General features: G+C 49.5%; 3 protein-coding genes across 7 annotated transcripts in view; all 3 read right to left on the bottom strand.

Moving 5' to 3' along the window:
- Positions 1-30: 30 nt before the first annotated feature.
- On the bottom strand, positions 31-1,947 carry LOC103129958 (tripartite motif-containing protein 54-like). Its single transcript, XM_016665543.1, has 3 exons — positions 1,100-1,947; positions 711-883; positions 31-442 (listed from the first exon to the last, which is right to left on the bottom strand). Exons 1-3 carry the CDS (start codon positions 1,217-1,219, stop codon positions 232-234), a joined length of 504 nt encoding a protein of 167 aa, XP_016521029.1. The 5' UTR covers positions 1,220-1,947; the 3' UTR covers positions 31-231.
- A 497-nt stretch (positions 1,948-2,444) lies between these two features.
- LOC103129934 (dnaJ homolog subfamily C member 5) lies at positions 2,445-8,255 on the bottom strand. Of its 2 annotated transcripts, XM_007541173.2 has the most exons (5): positions 8,038-8,255; positions 6,725-6,844; positions 6,379-6,592; positions 6,131-6,305; positions 2,445-3,588 (listed from the first exon to the last, which is right to left on the bottom strand). In XM_007541173.2, exons 2-5 carry the CDS (start codon positions 6,829-6,831, stop codon positions 3,491-3,493), a joined length of 594 nt encoding a protein of 197 aa, XP_007541235.1. In that variant the 5' UTR covers positions 6,832-6,844; positions 8,038-8,255; the 3' UTR covers positions 2,445-3,490. The 2 variants fall into 2 exon arrangements, with proteins under 2 accessions (XP_007541235.1, XP_016521028.1); XM_016665542.1 differs by lacking the exon at positions 8,038-8,255 and having other exon boundaries at positions 6,725-7,148.
- Positions 8,256-8,517: 262 nt separating this feature from the next.
- LOC103129935 (anion exchange protein 2) overlaps positions 8,518-17,683 on the bottom strand; it is a 14,044-nt gene continuing 4,878 nt past the window's right edge. Inside the window, exons 4-17 of one of the 4 annotated variants that reach the window (XM_016665531.1) lie at positions 17,004-17,148; positions 16,343-16,415; positions 15,282-15,466; positions 14,992-15,211; positions 12,762-12,965; positions 12,542-12,690; positions 11,415-11,609; positions 11,132-11,341; positions 10,654-10,743; positions 10,411-10,577; positions 9,397-9,650; positions 9,153-9,322; positions 8,901-9,074; positions 8,518-8,805 (exon numbers count right to left, since the gene is read on the bottom strand). In XM_016665531.1, the coding sequence (XP_016521017.1) occupies positions 8,725-8,805; positions 8,901-9,074; positions 9,153-9,322; positions 9,397-9,650; positions 10,411-10,577; positions 10,654-10,743; positions 11,132-11,341; positions 11,415-11,609; positions 12,542-12,690; positions 12,762-12,965; positions 14,992-15,211; positions 15,282-15,466; positions 16,343-16,415; positions 17,004-17,148 (2,317 nt within the window). In that variant the 3' untranslated portion in view covers positions 8,518-8,724. The remainder of the gene's footprint in view (positions 8,806-8,900; positions 9,075-9,152; positions 9,323-9,396; positions 9,651-10,410; positions 10,578-10,653; positions 10,744-11,131; positions 11,342-11,414; positions 11,610-12,541; positions 12,691-12,761; positions 12,966-14,991; positions 15,212-15,281; positions 15,467-16,342; positions 16,416-17,003; positions 17,149-17,683) is intronic. The other 3 variants (XM_016665532.1, XM_007541174.2, XM_016665530.1) reach the window with 3 other exon arrangements.

Genomic DNA, 17,683 nt, shown 5'->3' on the forward strand with positions numbered 1-17,683 from the left:
TTTAACACACCTCAACACACCTTAACACATTTTAACACACCTCAACACACCTTAACACATTTTAACACACCTCAACACACCTTAACACACTTTAACACACCTCAACACACCTTAACACATTTTAACACACCTCAACACACCTTAACACACCTCAACACGCCTCAACACGCCTCAACACACTTCAACACACCTCAACACACCTCAACACACTTCAACACACCTCAACACACTTCAACACACTTCAACACACCTCAACACACCCTGTGGTACCTTCTGGCTGGCGAAGACGTGGCTCAGCGGCGCCACCTGGCAGTCTCTGTGTTGTCCGAACACTTTGCAGAGTGAACAGGTGGGGGTGCTGCAGGTGATGCAGTAAATGTTGATCTTCTCGTCCGGATGCTCCTCACACATCGGCTCTTGCTTCTTCTCGGGTTCCGGCTTACTGATGAACACAAAGAGAACCTCAGAGACAAAGTGCATAAGAACCAGAAATGTGGGCCGGTTCCAGTCCAGAACCGGAACCAGATGGTCCTCCCAGCTCTCCAGTAGTTTCAGTTATACGTCATGGCCAATGCTGATGTCCGACAGAACCAGAACCAGCACTGTACAGTCTGTATTTATCTGGATGTTATTGAACTCTTTGACTAGGCCAGCCTCAGTACTGTGGTAACCATGGGAACCAGGCTGGGACTGTCCCAAGGTGTCGCTACCTGCTGCTGCCCTGCTTGTACATGTCGATGATGTTCTCCACCAGCAGGTTCCTCTGCAGCCCGTAGACGCCGTGCCGGTCCAGAACCACCTCGTGCCTGCAGGACGGGCAGCGGAACCGTCCGCCTGATGTCACTGTGGAACCAGTCCTGCTGGACAGGTAGGGATTGGATGCCTGGAGAGGACAGCAGACTAATCAGGCGTTAACATGGTGTCCAGCTCCTCCCTGGACTTTGGCTGCTTCCCAATCAGTACCAACTGGTACCAGTCTTTGTTCTGTTTGGCTGAGGCTTCTTGCATGGAGCCAGAAACCCAATGGGTTCTGGTTCTGGAGATGAAGGAGTATTCAGCGTCCAGAGAGGAGGACATGATGGAGGGACGGACGTCTCACCTGGAACACGTCGTTGGCGCATTTCCTGCACAGGTTGTGCTGACACGGCAGGATGACCACCGGCTTGGAAAACATCTCCAGACAGATGGGACACACCAGCTGCTTCTCCAGACTGTCCATGACCGGGACGAGTCCCAGAGAGAAGACGAGTCCGAGAGAGAAGACGAGTCCCAGAGAGAAGACGAGTCCGAGAGAGAAGACGAGTCCCAGAGAGAGACCGAGTCCCAGAGAGAAGACGAGTCCCAGAGAGAAGACGAGTCCCAGAGAGAAGACGAGTCCCAGAGAGAGGATGAGTCATGCGGACGGTGAAACCGTCGGCAGACTCGGAGCAGTCAGCTGCTCTCTGAGTCTCAGGCTGTTTTTAGACTCAGGGACGTCAGCCGTTGCCGTGCCGACATAGCCTTTTATGTCAAAGGTCAACAGGGGACATGAGACAGATGAGGAGGGGGAGGTTAAAGGAACCATACACAGGAGCTTATCCAGCTGCAGCGCCCCCTGCTGGTCAGACTGAAGCATGAGGAACCAAAATCAGATCCATTTATTTCATTGGAATGTGAAAGATCAACACTGACTGGTTCACAATTGGAAAGTAGAAAGAAATTGATTCATGATTCAAAATATTTTTATAAATAAAAAACTGAAAAGTGCCATGTGCAAACATATTCAGCCCCCTTTTCTGAGGTCAACCAGTTAGTTCCCCTCTCCCCTAAGCTGGAAACTAAATATTTGCACAAAATGTTTTGATTTGTATAATCTTCATACTGTTGATCTTTCACATTAAATTCCAATGAAATGTGTTAATATTTGTAGTTGCAATATGACCAAATATGGAAAAGTTGAAGGGGTGTGAACCCTCAAGTGAGTCTCAGCAGCAAAGCAAAAAGCACCCGGGTTCAATAAAACCACAGAAGAAGACGGCAGACTCAACGCTGTTAGAACTCGTCAAGTTTTCATTCGCTGATCAGTGAAGAAGAGTAAAACCCAGAGTGAACGACACGGTGTGGGATCAGAACGCAGATGAAACAAAGCGCAGCAGTCAGGAGACATGATGAGGTCAGGGCGTCCATGTTGGCACTTTATGAGCAGAGTAGAAATTTTTATTCATTTTATTTGATGCACCAGAAAAGATTCTCTCTCTTTTAGTGAAAATCTGTCTGGAAACTAAAACTGCAGCAGCTGAGGCTGAACGGGAACTTCCACAAAATAAAACGAAGCTAATTCTGCTTGATGATCATGACATAAAAGAGAAGCAGAAAGACTGTGAACACCTGGCAGGCTGAACCCTGAGTCTGCTTGTCAGAGGGCAAAGGTCAAACTGTGAGCCACAGATCAGGCGGACACTGAGTCACACATTAGTCCTTTATTAGCATACAAATGGAGGGGCGGAGCTTCCAGCGGGTCACTTGACCACCGCTGTCTCCACATCAACACGGGAACAACAGAGTTTAAGCTCCTCCTCCAGGATGACTCATCATCAAACAGCCAATCAGAGCAGGAGTTTGGTTAGATTCAGGAAGTCACCAACCCCAACGGAGGCGGGTTCTGTTCAGAACAGGATGCTGCTGCTTCAGGGTTTAGGGTTAGAGGTCGGCGGGGTGGAAGGTGAGAGCCGTCCAAGTGTTTGTATTGTCTCAAATTTCTTAAAGCTGCAGTTCGTAACTTTCATGAATCAAATATTTTTTTACATATTTGTTGAAACTGTCTATGTGTGACAGTGTGTTATGAGAGATAATCTGAGTGCTAACATTAAACAACCAATCAGAGCCTGGAGGCGGGACTTAACGCTGTCAATCACTCTTAGTTGTGCCTGTTTCCCCTCCTTGTTCTCTGCTGCTAGCACAGCTTATCATGAATGCTAGGCTAGTTAGCATAGCAACCAATGACGGCAGATAAACAGTAACAGTGAGTTGTTTCTCCACCATTAGCACATTCAGCAGCTGGTACTTGAGGGGATTTATATCTTAGACCCCGCCTCCTGGCTCTGATTGGTTATTTTTGGTGCATTTCCTCAGACGGCAGTAGCGGCTGATGGAGGAGATGGATCTGTTCTCAGATGATCTGCCTCATAACAAAGTAACAACATGGAGATGGATTGAAGTGATTTCATAAAAGATCCAAACTGAAGCTTTGGAGCTTAAAATGTCTCAGAGGTTTCAGTAATTATAGATTGTCTCAAATGTTTTAATTTTCATCACGTTTTATGTTTCGTGTTTGGAACGTCAGAGACGTTTTGATGTCTTTGGTGAAGAACGTTTGGGTGTTCCAGTCAGCGGAGCATGGGGTCAGCTGGATGTGGGGTCAGCTGGATGTGGGGTCAGCTGGATGTGGGGTCAGCGGGGTGTGGGGTCAGCGGGGTGTGGGGTCAGCGGGGTGTGGGGTCTTCTTGCCCTCTCAGGTGTAGGTGTCTCCATATTTGCGGTGGGCGTCGCCAATCAGCTGCGTCTTCTCGCTGGCGCTGCTGGGCTGCTGGATGGTCGGCGTCTCCACATCTGGAAGCAAGCAGAGCAGAAGATGTTTGGTGAGTGGTTGTTATCAAGCCCAGAGGACTCCAAAGGGATTCCCACTACATCCAGCCACAGCTGCCTGGGGTCGCCTGACTGAGGGGCAGCTGCCACCGACTCTGAGCAGCAGCAGCTGCCTCTTCCTCCAGACACTGATCCGTTAGCGTCCCGTCTCATCCAGCGGCCCAGTTTGGAGCATCTGATTGGTTCTGATGTTCAGATGGGATCTCTCATTGCCTCCATTCCTGAACTTGATCTAGCATAGCGGTTCTCAACATGGGCGGTACCGCCCCCCAGGGGGCGTTCAGAGGACGGCAGGGGGCGCTGGGATGCCTTTGGGGGGCGTTTGGTCGAAGGTAAACTTTACACCTTATATGCACAACAATACCAGTTTAGACTTTGAGCAACTTGGTAAAACTGTATTGTGTAACATTAAATCATGCTTGGCTGCAACTGTATCGATGGCAGCTCTTCTTCTTCTCCTTCTATTCAGTGTTTGTTAGCTTCTGTTAGCTTCTTGGCGCAGCTCCGTTCTCCTGCTACTGGTAGCTAAAATCACGATCCCATCACTGTGTGTCCCTGTGAAAAATGAACCATTTAAATAAAGAAATCCCTCCATGGTGACGCCACCATAGAGAGCGTTCATTTTAACACCGGAGCTGTAAGGTCCGGTTTGAAACGGGGGTGATAGAACAACACAACACTTTTAAATTTCAATAATCAGAATCAGAAATCGTTTCCGTTGTTTGAAAAGCTTTATGTCAGTCTGGCTTTTCCCCATCGATACGTTTCCAGACCGCCCTGCTCCTTAGGGGGCTTTAAAAAAACAAAACGACGCGCACATCGTGCAAAACTCAGAAACAGGAGAAGCGGGACATAAAACGGAGCGACGAACTAGATGTGAATTATGGCATAAAAACAGAGAATCTGACGCTGAACATACGCTGGTATGGCAAGACCTGTAAGTATATTTATTCTCAGTATTAGATGTGGTCTCAACAAACCCATGGCAATTCATCAATATTATTTTACCTTTTATCTGGAAATAGTGTCTGTTTATTCTTGCCATACAGTCTCTGTATTAATTATTGCTCTAAAGGTCTTGCCATACCAGTTTATTCCTCTGTATTTACTTTAGTTTCTTAGTTTATTCTTGCATTTTGTTCTTCATTCATTTCCATTTAGTTTCCTCTGATTAATATTATCCTCTCCTGGTTTATTGCTATGTCCACTTTAGTTTCTTTCCTGTTGTTAGATTTATTTTATCATTTATTGACCATCATTAATCTTCACTCATCACCTGCTGCGCCTCCTAATCATCATGTTTCACATCATGTGTTGATTTTTCACTGTTCAGCGTCGGATTCTCTGTTTTTATGCCATAATTCACATCTGGTTCGTCGCTCCGTTTTATGTCCCGCTTCTCCTGTTTCAGAGTTTTGCGCAATGTGCGCGTCTTTATTATTTTTATTTTATTTTTTTAACCCCTTAAGGTGCAGGGCGGTCGGGAAACGTATCGATGGGGAAAAGGCAGACTGACATAAACCTTTTAAAACAACGGAAACAATTTCTGATTCTGATTGTTGAAATTTAAAAGTGCTGTGTTGTTCTATCAGCCCCGTTTCAAACCGGACCTTACAGCTCCAGTGTTAAAATGAACGCTCTCTATGGTGGTGTCACCATGGAGGGATTTCTTTATTTAAATGGTTCATTTTTCAGAGGGTATCGTGATTTTAGTAATTACATGTTTATAAGAGCGATTTTCTGTTGTCCTTCCATGGAAGCGGGCAGCTTTCAATCGGAAATAAAACACTTTTTAATATAAGTTGCTGCTTTGACATGATCACAGAACTGACAAAACATTTGTACAAAAATACCAGACAAAGTGAATCACAGCAACGTCATCAGCTGGTGAGACGCTGAACTGATGCGGTGAAGCTACTAGCAGCAGGAGCTACAAGCTACAAACACTGAAGAGAAGAAGAAGAAGAAGAAGAAGAAGAAGAGCTGCCATCGATACAGTTGCAGTCAAGCATGGTTTAATGTTACACAATACAGTTTTACCAAGTTGCTCAAAGTCTAAACTGGCATTGTTGTGCATATATGGTGTAAAGTTTACCTTCGACCAAATGCCCCCCAAAGGAATCCCAGCGCCCCCCTTTTGTAAACATTTCCGCCAGCGCCCCCTGCCGTCCTCTGAACGCCCCCTGGGGGGCGGTACCGCCCACGTTGAGAACCGCTAGACTAGAAGACACTTTCTAACCAAAAAGACATCAAGAGTCTGGCAGGGAATGTAAAACAAATCACTGACATTATTTTGCTGTTGTAGACAGACGGAAAAGCAGCAAACCATCATTTTCCTGCAGTTATTCAACACTGATTCAAGCCAATGAAAACATGATGACAAACCCAACAGCAATGATAAACGGTTCACTCTGAGCAGCCAGACTAAAGCCATCATTGATCTGAATGTTTGAATCATGGAAACCAGAGCAGCAGCCTACAGATGACACATTTCCTGACGTATTACCGTTGTCAGGATTGTTGCGAATCTCCTCCTCCAGGTCGTCAGGGGAGACGTACTCTGGCTCCGCCCCCTCGCCCGCAGCAGTGGGTTTGAGTTTCCCACAGCAGCAGTTGCAGCAGCAGCACAGGCAGCAGCCGCAGTAACATCCGGTCAGAATGCCGCAGAGCAGGAACAGACCCTGCAGCACAAACACAGCGTCACACCAGCCTCACCGCCGGGGGGCTGGCAGTCCCTCTAAGCTCCGCCCCCACCTTGGCCCACCAGGTGGACAGCATGAAGTAGGTGTTGACGTTGTCCTCTCCAAACTGCTGCGCCACGTAGAGCCCCAGGGAGCCGTACGAGTCGTAGATGTTCCTCTTGCTGAGGTCGGCCAGCACCGAGTGAGCGTTGTTCAGCTCCTTGAACTTCTCCGCCGCCTCCGGATTGTCCGGGTTTTTATCCGGGTGGAACCGCAGCGCCAGCTTCCTGACACCACAAACAGGAAGTCAAGGACAACTCACTTCCTGTTTTCAACTGGGGAGTCCGACTGGAGGACGACCACCAGCCCAAACTGCTCTGAGGGGGCGGGGCTACATATTAGAAGGGGGCGTGGCTTACCTGTAGGACTTCTTGATGTCGTCATGGCTGCAGCCTTTTTCCAGGCCGAGGATCTGGTAGAGAGATTCTCCAGAAGTGGACAGACTGCGCTGCTTCCCGTCTGACATCCTGGTTCATCACCTGGAGGGAAGTGATGTCACACCTTGATGCAGACCGCTGTGTCATCACTGCGGCTCCGCCCCGCTGAGACCAGCAGGTGATGTCACACTTTTCCCACTAACCCCAGGAACAAACTGGGACTGTTCCAGTTTTCCCATTTCCAATCAGAGCCACCAGACCACGCCCACATTCTATCTGCTGCTACTGAGCATGCTCAGTGAGGCTCCCTCCACTCAAATAACTGAATTATTTAGGAGAATCAATAACTTTTGAGAAGCTGAGCCTCAGAGTTCAGGAAATGTGGGCGGGGCCAGAGGGAACCAATCAGTAAACAGCTGATCAGAAACAGATCCAATCATTTTAAATGATGGATTAGTAATTATAGTTTAATATTTATTCTTCCTCCTCTGGTTTCAGCTCCACATTTCCAGGACGTTTTCTCAGCAGAGAAACTAAATCTGAAGTTTATCCGACAGAACAAATAAAATCAGAAAAATTAAAAAACTAAGATATTTATCAAGACATTATTCTACAGATCCAGCAGGGGTCCCCACAGAGCAGCTCAGGAACACTGGCAGCCAATCGGATCAGCCGGATCCAGGAGCCAAACAATCTGATTGGATAAAAGATCCACGTATGGGTCAAGGTTCTGGTTCTGCTCTGGTTCTGGTTCTGGTCCTGGTTTTCCATTGGCTGCTTGCCCACTAGCCCCGCCCCCTGGCTGGTTGGATCGTTTCTATTGGTTCCTTTCAGATTTCTGACTTCCTGCTCAGCGAACGGAGGGAACCATCTGAACCGAACCGGACTATGTGCGACCCGCGGGTCACAACAGAACTTTCTGCTCCCAGCAGCAAGCCCAGCTGGCCCTGATTTCAGCTCTGATGGTTCCTGCAGGTCCAATCTAATGGGACCGGGTCTGTCAGCAGAACCGGAGCAGAAACCTCTGGATCCCAAACGACAGAAGTTAGAACTGGGCCTGAAGGTCCAGAAGAAGAAACCAGCGTCAGATTCCCATGGCCGATCCAGATCCAGATAAAGACCCAGAACCAGAACCAGAACCTGGGAATACCAGCAGAACCAACATGGAGCTGGCCTGGTGAGTCTGAGAACCCAGCAGAACCAGAACCAGAAGCTGCCAGGTGTCTACAGATGATTCCAGGTGTCTCCAGGTGATTCCAGGTGTCTCCAGGTGTTTCCAGGTGACTCCAGGTTACCTGCAGCGTTGCGGCGCTCCTCCTCTGGTGGTGGCGGCGGCGTTCTGCTCAGGTGTTCCAGGATCTCTGACGGAACGCATCAAACATTCAGAGCGGCTCAGGTGACGGCCGGCTGCCACGCCTGCTCGGGTTTCGTGGAGAGGGTGTTACCACGGCAACCAGGTGAGGCACGTGAGGTGAGGCAGACCAGACAGTGGCAGGAGGCGGGTCCTGAAACCTGAACAGGACCAACAGAACATCCTGACAGCTGATTGGCCAGAGGAGCCAGAGCCAATCAGATCATTCCACCACAGCCTGCAGCCTGGGGGCGGGGCCTGAGCCCGGGAGCTGGCAGCTGATTGGATGAGAAGCTTTGAGTCACGAACAGAGACAGGAGCTGATCCGATGGACCCGGTTCTGAACCCATTCGCTGTTTTCATAAAGTACATGGACATGGACCCGGTTCTGACAAGAACCTGGACCCGGTTCTGAGCCAAACCGGACCCGGGTTCTGACAAGAACCAGTCCAAACTGGACGATAAGAGGCAGAAATAAAGACAGATCTGTTTATTGAGGAGTTTTTACTGAGAGCAGCAGGTTCTGGTTCTGGTTCTGATCGTTACAGAGAAACATTTCAGTAAAATCACATCAGCATGTTCAAAAGCAGCCGTTGAGAGGTGCAAACGGTCCGGTTCCGGTCCGACCGGGTCAGATGGGCATCTGGAGGTGCGAGTACTCGTCCTGCCCCTCCTTCTCCTCTAGGTGGGGCTCTGCATCGTCAGCATCCAGCTGCAGGTCAGAGGTCAGAGGTCAGAGGTCCAGGCTGGACCGAATGCTGCAGTTTGTGGGTTAAGGATGACATCACGGTGACATCACTGACTCACACTCAGAAGCTCTCTGGGGCTGAAGAGGCGCGGCAGCAGCAGCATCCTCAGAGGGATGGTCAGCAGCAGCATGAAAGGGAAGGCTAGCGCCGCCGCTGTCGCCATGACGACCCACAGCAGGGACAGGCACGTCAGCTGGACCAGCGTGAACAGGTGCATCCGCAGTGTCCTCACCTGGACAGGACAGGAGACCACAGGTCAGCAGGGACTGGGATCAGGTGAGTAGGGACCGGAACCAGAACCGGGCCTTACCTTGCGGACGTAGTTCTGGTCTGGATGGTACTTGGGAGGCATCAGCAGCAGGATGAGACGCTCTGTCAGCTGGATCCCGTTCAGTGACATCACTCCCATGTAGAGGAAGATCCCAAACAGAACCGCCAGAGGTATCTGGCGCAGAACCTCTCCAATAACAATGGACAGACCTGACAGAGCAGACCCGTTCAGAACCCAGCAGTCTGGAGGTGACCCAGGTGCTGGTACCAAGACGCTGCCTTACCCACTAGAACCGCCACCAAGAACCCAGTCACCCTCTGCTCCTTCACCTCCTGGATGCGCGGCTTGTCTCCGGGGTCCACGGCCTTGCTCATGACGGTCAGGGCGTTGGTATGAGTGACCGAGCGAACCGTGGCGGCGGAGAGCCACGGCAGACCAAACAGGGCTGAGACTCCGCCCACCACCACAATAATTAACAGGTCCAGATGAAACCCGGTTCCTTTCACCAGCATCCTCTCCTTCTTACTGACAATCAGCCTACAAGACAGATAAGACATCTGTCAGCTCACATCAGGACATGGGCCAGAACCTGGACCCAAACCACACGTCAAGAGTCCAGTTCTGCTGAACGTTAAGGATGCATTCCCACCAGCCCTGTTCACTTCGCTTCAATCCGACTCCAGTCCGTTTGCCTATAAAATCCGGTCCGGTTGGTGAGGTGTGAATGCTAATCGACCTCTGACCTCTGGACCTCTGGTCCTCCAAACCTCGGTCTGGGTTCAGTTGAAATGAACTCTGGTTCAGTTGAAGTAAAGCGGACTGTAAAGCAGGAAGTGGACTACAGCACAGGGCATTCTGGGTAAATACAACCAAAGCTAACGTGCTAGCCTAGCGCTAGCAGCAGAAATGTCTCCTGGTCTTTAGACAAAGCCTAAAGAGAAATCCTCCAACAGCTAAAATCTGACGCCTCCATCTTGTTTCCAAGAGAGGACCATGATTTTCGTCAAACGTTCCTCCTGGACCCAAACTTAGCAGTACTGACCATAAACCTGTTTAAAAGTCAAGAACCACTTTGTCTAGACAAAGAGTCTAGTCAGACCAAGAAGGGTAGGTGGACCATTTCTGGTTCCAGTTTTAGGTTTTAGAAAGAGATCAAATGTTAAAACAATTTGAGTCAGAACTCCTCGCTGTACAATGATTCCTTATTGGAACTGGGTTTGTCTGGTTCATTCTTTAGCAGTACCACCTCTGAGGTACTGGTACTGACTACATCCCTGACAAGCAGTAAGTTCTTTACGCTGTGATCTGTGACTCCATGAAGATGAGGATGAAGACCAGGATGGCTGGCAGGATACTGGCTCCCATCATCCAAACTGGAAACTGGCCATCAGAACCCAACGGAGAAATCAGCCAGCCACGCTTCTCGGGACTGGACACTGAGAATCCGCTGGGAACGTTGAGTTTCTGTAGACCAACAGGAGCAGAGCGGTTCACCGTTGGGGTCAACAGGTTGTGGGATTAAAACAAACTGCACCCTCACCTGGGTGTAGGTGTCTTCCACACTGTAATCCACCAGAACCATGATGAGGATGGCAATGGGGACCCCAAAGTCTCCAATAATTCGACGGATCTGAAACACAAGGAATGTGGTTTTAGATCCGCAGACGCTGGTCAGCTGATGGAGATGTCCTAACGTCCTCTCTAGGAGAACCGAGGTCTCTAGACCAGGCTAAGAATCAAAGTCATACAACATTACTAGACCTCACGGGTCAGTTCTGGTTCTACTGGTCCAAACTGGTCTAAGCTTTAGAAAACTGGACTCCTTCAGACGGTCTCACAGTAAAATTTGGACTGAACCATCTGTCTCTGGTTGAGGACTTTAACCTTTCACCTCTGAACCCTGATAATCAGATTGGGAGCCTCCAGCAGATACTTTGGGTTTGGGCTGGCCTCTTCTTCAGACCTGGTCAGGGCTGGGGCTGTACTGGACCCGTCCCTCTGCTCTGGCAGGTACTGACCCGTCCTGGGAAGAAGGAGCTGTTCTTGAACTTCCGCAGGTAGAAGGCGATGAAGTACGTTCCCGCCATGAGGACCAGTGAGAGCAGCGCCGTGTTTGGCTCTCCAGCGGTTCCCCCGGGACTCCCAGCAGTCACCGAGAAGTTGCACAGAGACGGAGATCCACTGCTGTTTCCATGGAAACAGTTCTGGAGTGGGTGCTCCTTAAAGATCTATGAGAGAACAGAGAAGAAGTGGAACGCTGCGGCATCACAGCTGGAGTCTTCAGCAGGCTCCTGGACTGACCTTGACCAGCTTGGCGAAGGTCTCATAGATGAAGATGAGGGAGATGAGAAAGGAGAAGATCTCCTGAGTGAAGCGAGAAACAAACCGAACCAGGATGCTTCCCTCCAAGGCCACAGTGATGAAGACGATCAGCACCAGCCAGAAGCCGATCCAGACCCGGCCCGTCAGGTACTCGATGTCGTTGTCTTTGCAGAACTGCAGAGAAACACAGAGCGGCTCAGTTTCAGGGAGCGTCCTGACAGCTGTGGGGCGAAGCAGCAGAAAACCGTTTCCACAAAGCAGATGGGAATGATCCCTCACCTCGTACAGACGGCAAATAAACATCCAACAACTTGTTTTTAATTCACATTTTCAATTCATTATTTAAAGCGGTTCCATTTAATCTGCATGCCGTCCCAGTAACCAAACCCAGTATAAGCCTGTTATCTCACAGCCTCAGGCTGGATCTCAGTGCTTTGCACACTTCCAATAATCTGCTAAAAGTGGAGCTAGTTTTTAGCTTAGCGCTTTAACATTTTTGCTAACTTTGAAAACATTTAGCGCATTTAGCTTCCCCTTAGTGATTTTCTCCAGATAAGTGCAAATTTACTTGCCTGTGTTGTAAACTTGCAGTTGAATAAAGTTTGATGTCTGTGTTTGGTTAGATTTGGTTACCAACCTTTAGGAATTCTTCAAGTAGCTCAACATTTATATTCATGCTCTTATTTTGAAGGGGCTGAACGCTGCTTACAAAGCAGATATGTTTTGTCTTATTCTTCACCCATGATGCGGTGCAGTAATTTATTCTGTACCCAGAATGCATTGCAGTAGTTCTAAAATAAACATGCTTTCTGACAAGCTGCTGCATCCTTGGTGCGCGAAGGAGCGTTACGGTAGATCCTTCCTCCAGCAGCTGTTAGGTTCCCTGCTGGTATTTCCAGTTTTACTGTCAGTTTTCGGTAAACAGTTTGTTCTTTTAATGCACAAATACACATGGACATGTTGGACATGTTCAGAGTACGCAGTCTGTATTAAATGTACAGTATCTTATGTTGTATTTCTGTCCTTACTGTACAGTTTGCAGTTTTCTTTCTAATGGATTCTATTGTTTGAACCAGTGAGCGTCACTTCCTGCCAGGAGAGCTCACCGTGTAGAAAGCTTCCTCAAACACCAGCAGAGGTCCAGAGAACCCAATCACCAGCAGAGGCTGAGCTCCCAGTATGCTGAACACGATACCTTGCATCGCCGTGGCAACAATCAACTCGGACACCCCGATCAGACCCTCGGTCTTCTCGCCTGGATCACAGAACAGAGGTTAAAGGTCGTCCTGCTGGTTCTCCTCCATCCCTGCTGAGGGTCTCACTCACCAAGCAGTCCACCGAAGGTGATGGCAGGAGACAAGGCAGCGAAGTAGATGAAGATGATGGCCGCCATGCACTGAGGGTTCAGAGCATCCTGAATGTCACTGAGGTACTGAGGGTACCGCCGGGTCACATCCTGGATCAGACCGCCAAAGAGACGACCCGAACGCCTCAGAGGAGCTTCGGCAGACTTGAAGGGAACCAGAGAGTCTGAGAGAGACGATCAGGCTGAAATCAGAGGAGAGACAACGCAGCGACCTGCAGCCACCGCCAGGCCACCGCCAGGCCACCGCCAGGCCACCGCCAGGCCACCGCCAGGCCACCGCCAGGCTGATGATACAGAGCACTGACCACATCTTGATCACATGTCAATGCTTTACTGATCTCTCTAAATTCTCCTTAGGTGTGTGTGCATGGTTGTTTGTTCTGTGTGTCTCTGTGTTGCTCTGCAATGGACTGGTGACCTGTCAAGTTGACCTGGCCTCTTGCCCTTTGACCCCTGGAGATAGGCACCAGCAACTGTCAGAACCTCACTAGAATTAAGTGTGTTGGGTGATGGATAGTCTGGTTGTTAGAATTATTTCCTTATCCCCTGTGCCTCTCTCTGTCTTCCTCCGTTAGCTCACCAGCCAGGGCTTTTCTTCAGCATTCAACCTCCTCAGTATTTAAGATTCTCTTTTTCAGTTACTGTTTGCCGGATCCTTTTGTTAACTTCCCTGTGTTCCTTTGCTGATTTCCTTATTGAGTATTTTTTGCTCTTTCCTCCTGCCTGGCTTCCCATGTATTTTATAACTCAATCTTCAGGAATTTTTCATGAAGTCTTCAAACTTTTTTCTGCTCTGTCCTTCGAAGGAGGAGGACGCACCTTCTCCGTCTCCCTGTCCTCCCCATCTTCCCTGCTCAGCGTCTGTGTCATGTGTTTTCAGAGACTTTCTTTTGAATAACTTCCGAAGTTGCAAATTATGGATCTGGTCAGCTGGTCTCTGATAGAATTTTTCCCACTGGGAAACCAGGTAAAGGGGAACCTTCGTGTCCCGACGGGACATTCTTCGCTGGATATACGATGGATTCTACATGGAAGTAGAAGACCGTGTGTCTGACGATGCCGTCAGTCGAGGATGTTGAAGATGTGTAGATGATTGGAGTCATGATAACAGGTTTTCTGCTTACTGGAGCTGGCGGATACCTGGCTTATCGGAAATTTCAGAAGATACCGGTGGCAGTTTTGGCCACTTCGAGGCTGCTGGGTCCGGTTGATGGGATCTACAGAGCGATCAACACTCAGACTGAGATGATACGGGAGCTGAGCGCAGACTGGGTGTGATCCTGGAACAGGACCGAGGCCGGGCAGCGGATCTCAGACTCAGAATGGATGACCTTGGAGAACGTTGTTCGCTCGGATCAGGCGGGAGACCCTAAATTCGGCTGCTTGGATTTGCCATTGAGAAGCTCCAGCGAGGCTTTCGATGCAGACAGTAAACGAATGTCAGCCTGACCTAAACAAATTTTTGCTATCCGAATCTGGACCCCGGGCTGGGCATGGCTGGCCAGCTGTCCTCCCCTGGTTGTTGTGTCTAAAGAAGGCTCTGTTCTGCTGCCCCCCTCCCTGGAACATCTGTGGCCCTGAACTGATAAAGCTGGTGGTGAACTCCAAGATCGTTTAGTCACGGACAATCGCATTCTTCAGTTAGGGTTCATGGTCTGACACACATAACTCACATGAGACCCATATGCATGTCACACCTCCTCCTCATACCTGGCTTGTTTTGTCTAAATGTGTTTATATGTGTTTAAGTGCCGAGGTTTTTTTTTCATCTCAAGCTGCCCTGCAAAGAGCAGAGTGTGAGACAGGCTGGTTTTTCCTCTCCTTACCTGATGTTTTCTCCTATTTTTCCGTTTTTCCTCCTGCAAGGCGGTGCCTGTCAGGCTGCGAGGCCTCAGCCAACTATCCCCCATCTCACATCCCCCCCTTGTGTTGTTACGTTATGGATGGTTGTAACTGAAACTGCAGTTTTGTTGCCTTTCTGACAATAACAATAAAATTCTTCTGATTCTGATTCTGAAACCCATTCGCCGCCTGCGTTTCTGGTTTTGGGTCCCATCATGACCACACTTAGTCTACTTGTTCCTTTAACCATCATAAATTTGATGGTAAAACTTACAGAAAAGCTTATTCAAGTAAATAATGTTGGTTTTAGTTAATAGCAGAGCCTCTAAGGAGAAGACAATGAGCCACCTTTGTCCTGCTGAAGGCTGCTTTGTTTCTCCTGCAGCTTGCCGCTCTGCTCTCTCTCTCCACTCTGCAGCATCTCTCCCTGGAAGCGAGGAGCCGAGAGCAGAAGCTCCTCCCTGCTGGCGTCAGGCGGGGGCAGAAGCACGCTGCGCTCCAGGAAGCGGTCGACGGCCATCAGCAGGTCCTGCTGGCTCTCTGCTCGGTACGCCGCCTCTTGGAAGCTCTGGAAGAAAACGACCACATATAGTGGCGCCACCTGGTGGGCGTTTCCAAGAACATGAGCAGGAACACACCTGGTCTGCCATCAGCGTGGAGACGGAACGGCCGATCTGGTGGTACTCCAGGCTGGCAGTAGGAGGGCCCAGCAGCAGGAAGAGGAACCGGACTGGGACGGAGACTTCCAGAACAGAGTCCAACAGAACCGCTTCCTGCAGACGCACAAAGGCCAGGAAGGGCCGGTCCAGGAACCCCACGCTGCCTGCAGTCACAGCACAGGGAGAAATTAACCTTCTACAGATCTACTGGATCTACAGCACCAGGAATGTTTCCTCCTGCTACTGGACTCACATTCACACACACCAATACTCTAAAAGGTTAAAAGTCATATGAACCCAAGTTGAAGTCCTGATCGGTGAAGTTGATGTATTAACTTGGAGAACAAAACTTCACCTGGATGCTGCCAGGAGGCCAGAGGTCAGGTCCTGTTAAAAGTCCGTCTCTTCATGTAACACTACATTACCCATAATGCATCTGTTTGTTTTGTAATTTCAGGTTAATCTCTTTGCTTTGATGTGACTCTGGATCCACGGATCAGAAGCCGCCATCAATCATTCGTTCATCACGTGTGTGAGACCCATGTGTGTTTTTACCATGTCAGTCACTTATTAGTCCAGGGTGGGAAACTGTCGTCGTGTTTCTCTGGCTACCATTAATATCTGAAGTATTGTTATAATTGTAGAGGTGAAATTTTCCATCCACCTCTCTAGTTTTTGCCCTGTTCACATTTATTGCATTTAACTGATAATTCATGTGTGTTGTTATGATGCCCTCTAGAGGATTTTCTGTGGTACTGCATGTCATTTTTCTTACTGCATCTATGTGTGGCTGTAGTTTGCCTCTGTGGAAATTATTGTACACACACACACACACACACACACACACACACACACACACACACACACCAGCCTCATAATCTGTTCCCTCAGACCGTTGGAGGCGACCGCTTCCTTCTGACCGAGGAAGATTCACTGGATGATGTGAAATCAGTGCTCCGACCTTGACCCTGACCTTGACCTTGACCCTGACCTTGACCCTGACCTTGACCCTGACCTTGACCCTGACCCCCAGTTCTTACCCACAAGGGCGACGGTGGCCTCAGCTTGCTCCATCAGCTTTCCGTCAGGTTGTGATCCGCACGGCGAAGTCTCCTGCTGAACAGAGGTCAGAGGTCACCCAGCTGTGTGACCGACAAGAGGCACCAGAGCCGACACAAAAATTTATATTTTCAGAATGATTGAAAAGCCAGTTTCCTAACAACCAACTTTCAGTCTGGTTTCCATAGTACTGAGTCTGGCCTAGTCAAAGTCCTCAGACCACAGCGCTGGTTCTGTTGGACCTCAGTGTTAACCTGGATGTATTAGGGCAACATGGCAACCGCCCAGGGTGGCACCCTGAGGGCGGGGGGACGATCTAGAGCTATAGATCTAGAGTCAGCACAGCTGCTGCTGTTGGATCAACCTGCTGGTTCTGGTTCTGCATCCAGAACCAGACATGGAGAAGCAGCATTCAGCTTCTATGCACCACAGATCTGGAATAAACATCCAGAAAACTGAAAAGCAGTTGAAACCCTGACAGCCTTTAAATCCAGACTGAAACCTGATCAGATTATTATTACTGCTTTATTAATAACTGATCAACATGTTAGATGAAGGTTCAGGTGACGACTGAATGTAACGTCTGATTGATTATTGGCGACTGATCGATGGTTTCATGGTGAGAAGCTAAACTGACTTCACCTTCCTGCTGACATCAGCCTCTCTGTGATTGGCTGTGTTCCTGGAGAGCTCTGATTGGCCGGTGCGTCTGCCAATCAGGGAGGAAAGGTCAGCTGTAGAAATGTTCCTGCTGAACCAGCGAGGATCTTGCTGATCACTGGGAGGACTGGGAGAGACAGGAAGTAGTTCAGCAAAGGATGGATGTGAGACTATAGAACCAGCTGAGAGAATAATATGTGATGGACAGGTGGAGGACAGGTGGAGGACAAGCGGAGGACAGATGGAGGACAGGTGGAGGACAGGACAGCTGGAGGACAGGTGGAGGACAAATGGAGGACAGGTGGAGGACAGCTGGAGGACAGGTGGAGGACAGCTGGAGGACAGGTGGAGGACAGATGGAGGACAGGTGGAGGACAGGACAGCTGGAGGACAGGTGGAGGACAGATGGAGGACAGGTGGAGGACAGCTGGAGGACAAGTGGAGGACAGGTGGAGGACAAGTGGAGGACAGGTGGAGGACAGGACAGCTGGAGGACAGGTGGAGGACAGCTGGAGGACAAGTGGAGGACAGGTGGAGGACAGGTGGAGGACAGGTGGAGGATAGATGGAGGACAGGTGGAGGACAGGTGGAGGACAGATGGAGGACAGGTGGAGGACAGATGGAGGACAGGTGGAGGACAGGTGGAGTACCTGTGCGGCAGC

Source organism: Poecilia formosa, unplaced genomic scaffold (genome assembly GCF_000485575.1).
Source record: "Poecilia formosa unplaced genomic scaffold, Poecilia_formosa-5.1.2 Scaffold593, whole genome shotgun sequence".
Classification (NCBI taxonomy): domain Eukaryota; kingdom Metazoa; phylum Chordata; class Actinopteri; order Cyprinodontiformes; family Poeciliidae; genus Poecilia; species Poecilia formosa.

Coding starts and splice junctions, on each gene's coding strand:
- LOC103129958 (XM_016665543.1), bottom strand. CDS start 1,219: ATGGACAGTCTGGAGAAGCAGCTGGTGTGTCCCATCTGTCTGGAGATG. Junction 884..1,099: donor GCGCCAACGACGTGTTCCAG/GTGAGACGTCCG, acceptor TGTCCTCTCCAG/GCATCCAATCCCTACCTGTC. Junction 443..710: donor TACAAGCAGGGCAGCAGCAG/GTAGCGACACCT, acceptor TGTGTTCATCAG/TAAGCCGGAACCCGAGAAGA.
- LOC103129934 (XM_007541173.2), bottom strand. CDS start 6,831: ATGTCAGACGGGAAGCAGCGCAGTCTGTCCACTTCTGGAGAATCTCTC. Junction 6,306..6,378: donor TGTCCACCTGGTGGGCCAAG/GTGGGGGCGGAG, acceptor TTTGTGCTGCAG/GGTCTGTTCCTGCTCTGCGG. Junction 3,589..6,130: donor TCGCAACAATCCTGACAACG/GTAATACGTCAG, acceptor GCTTGCTTCCAG/ATGTGGAGACGCCGACCATC.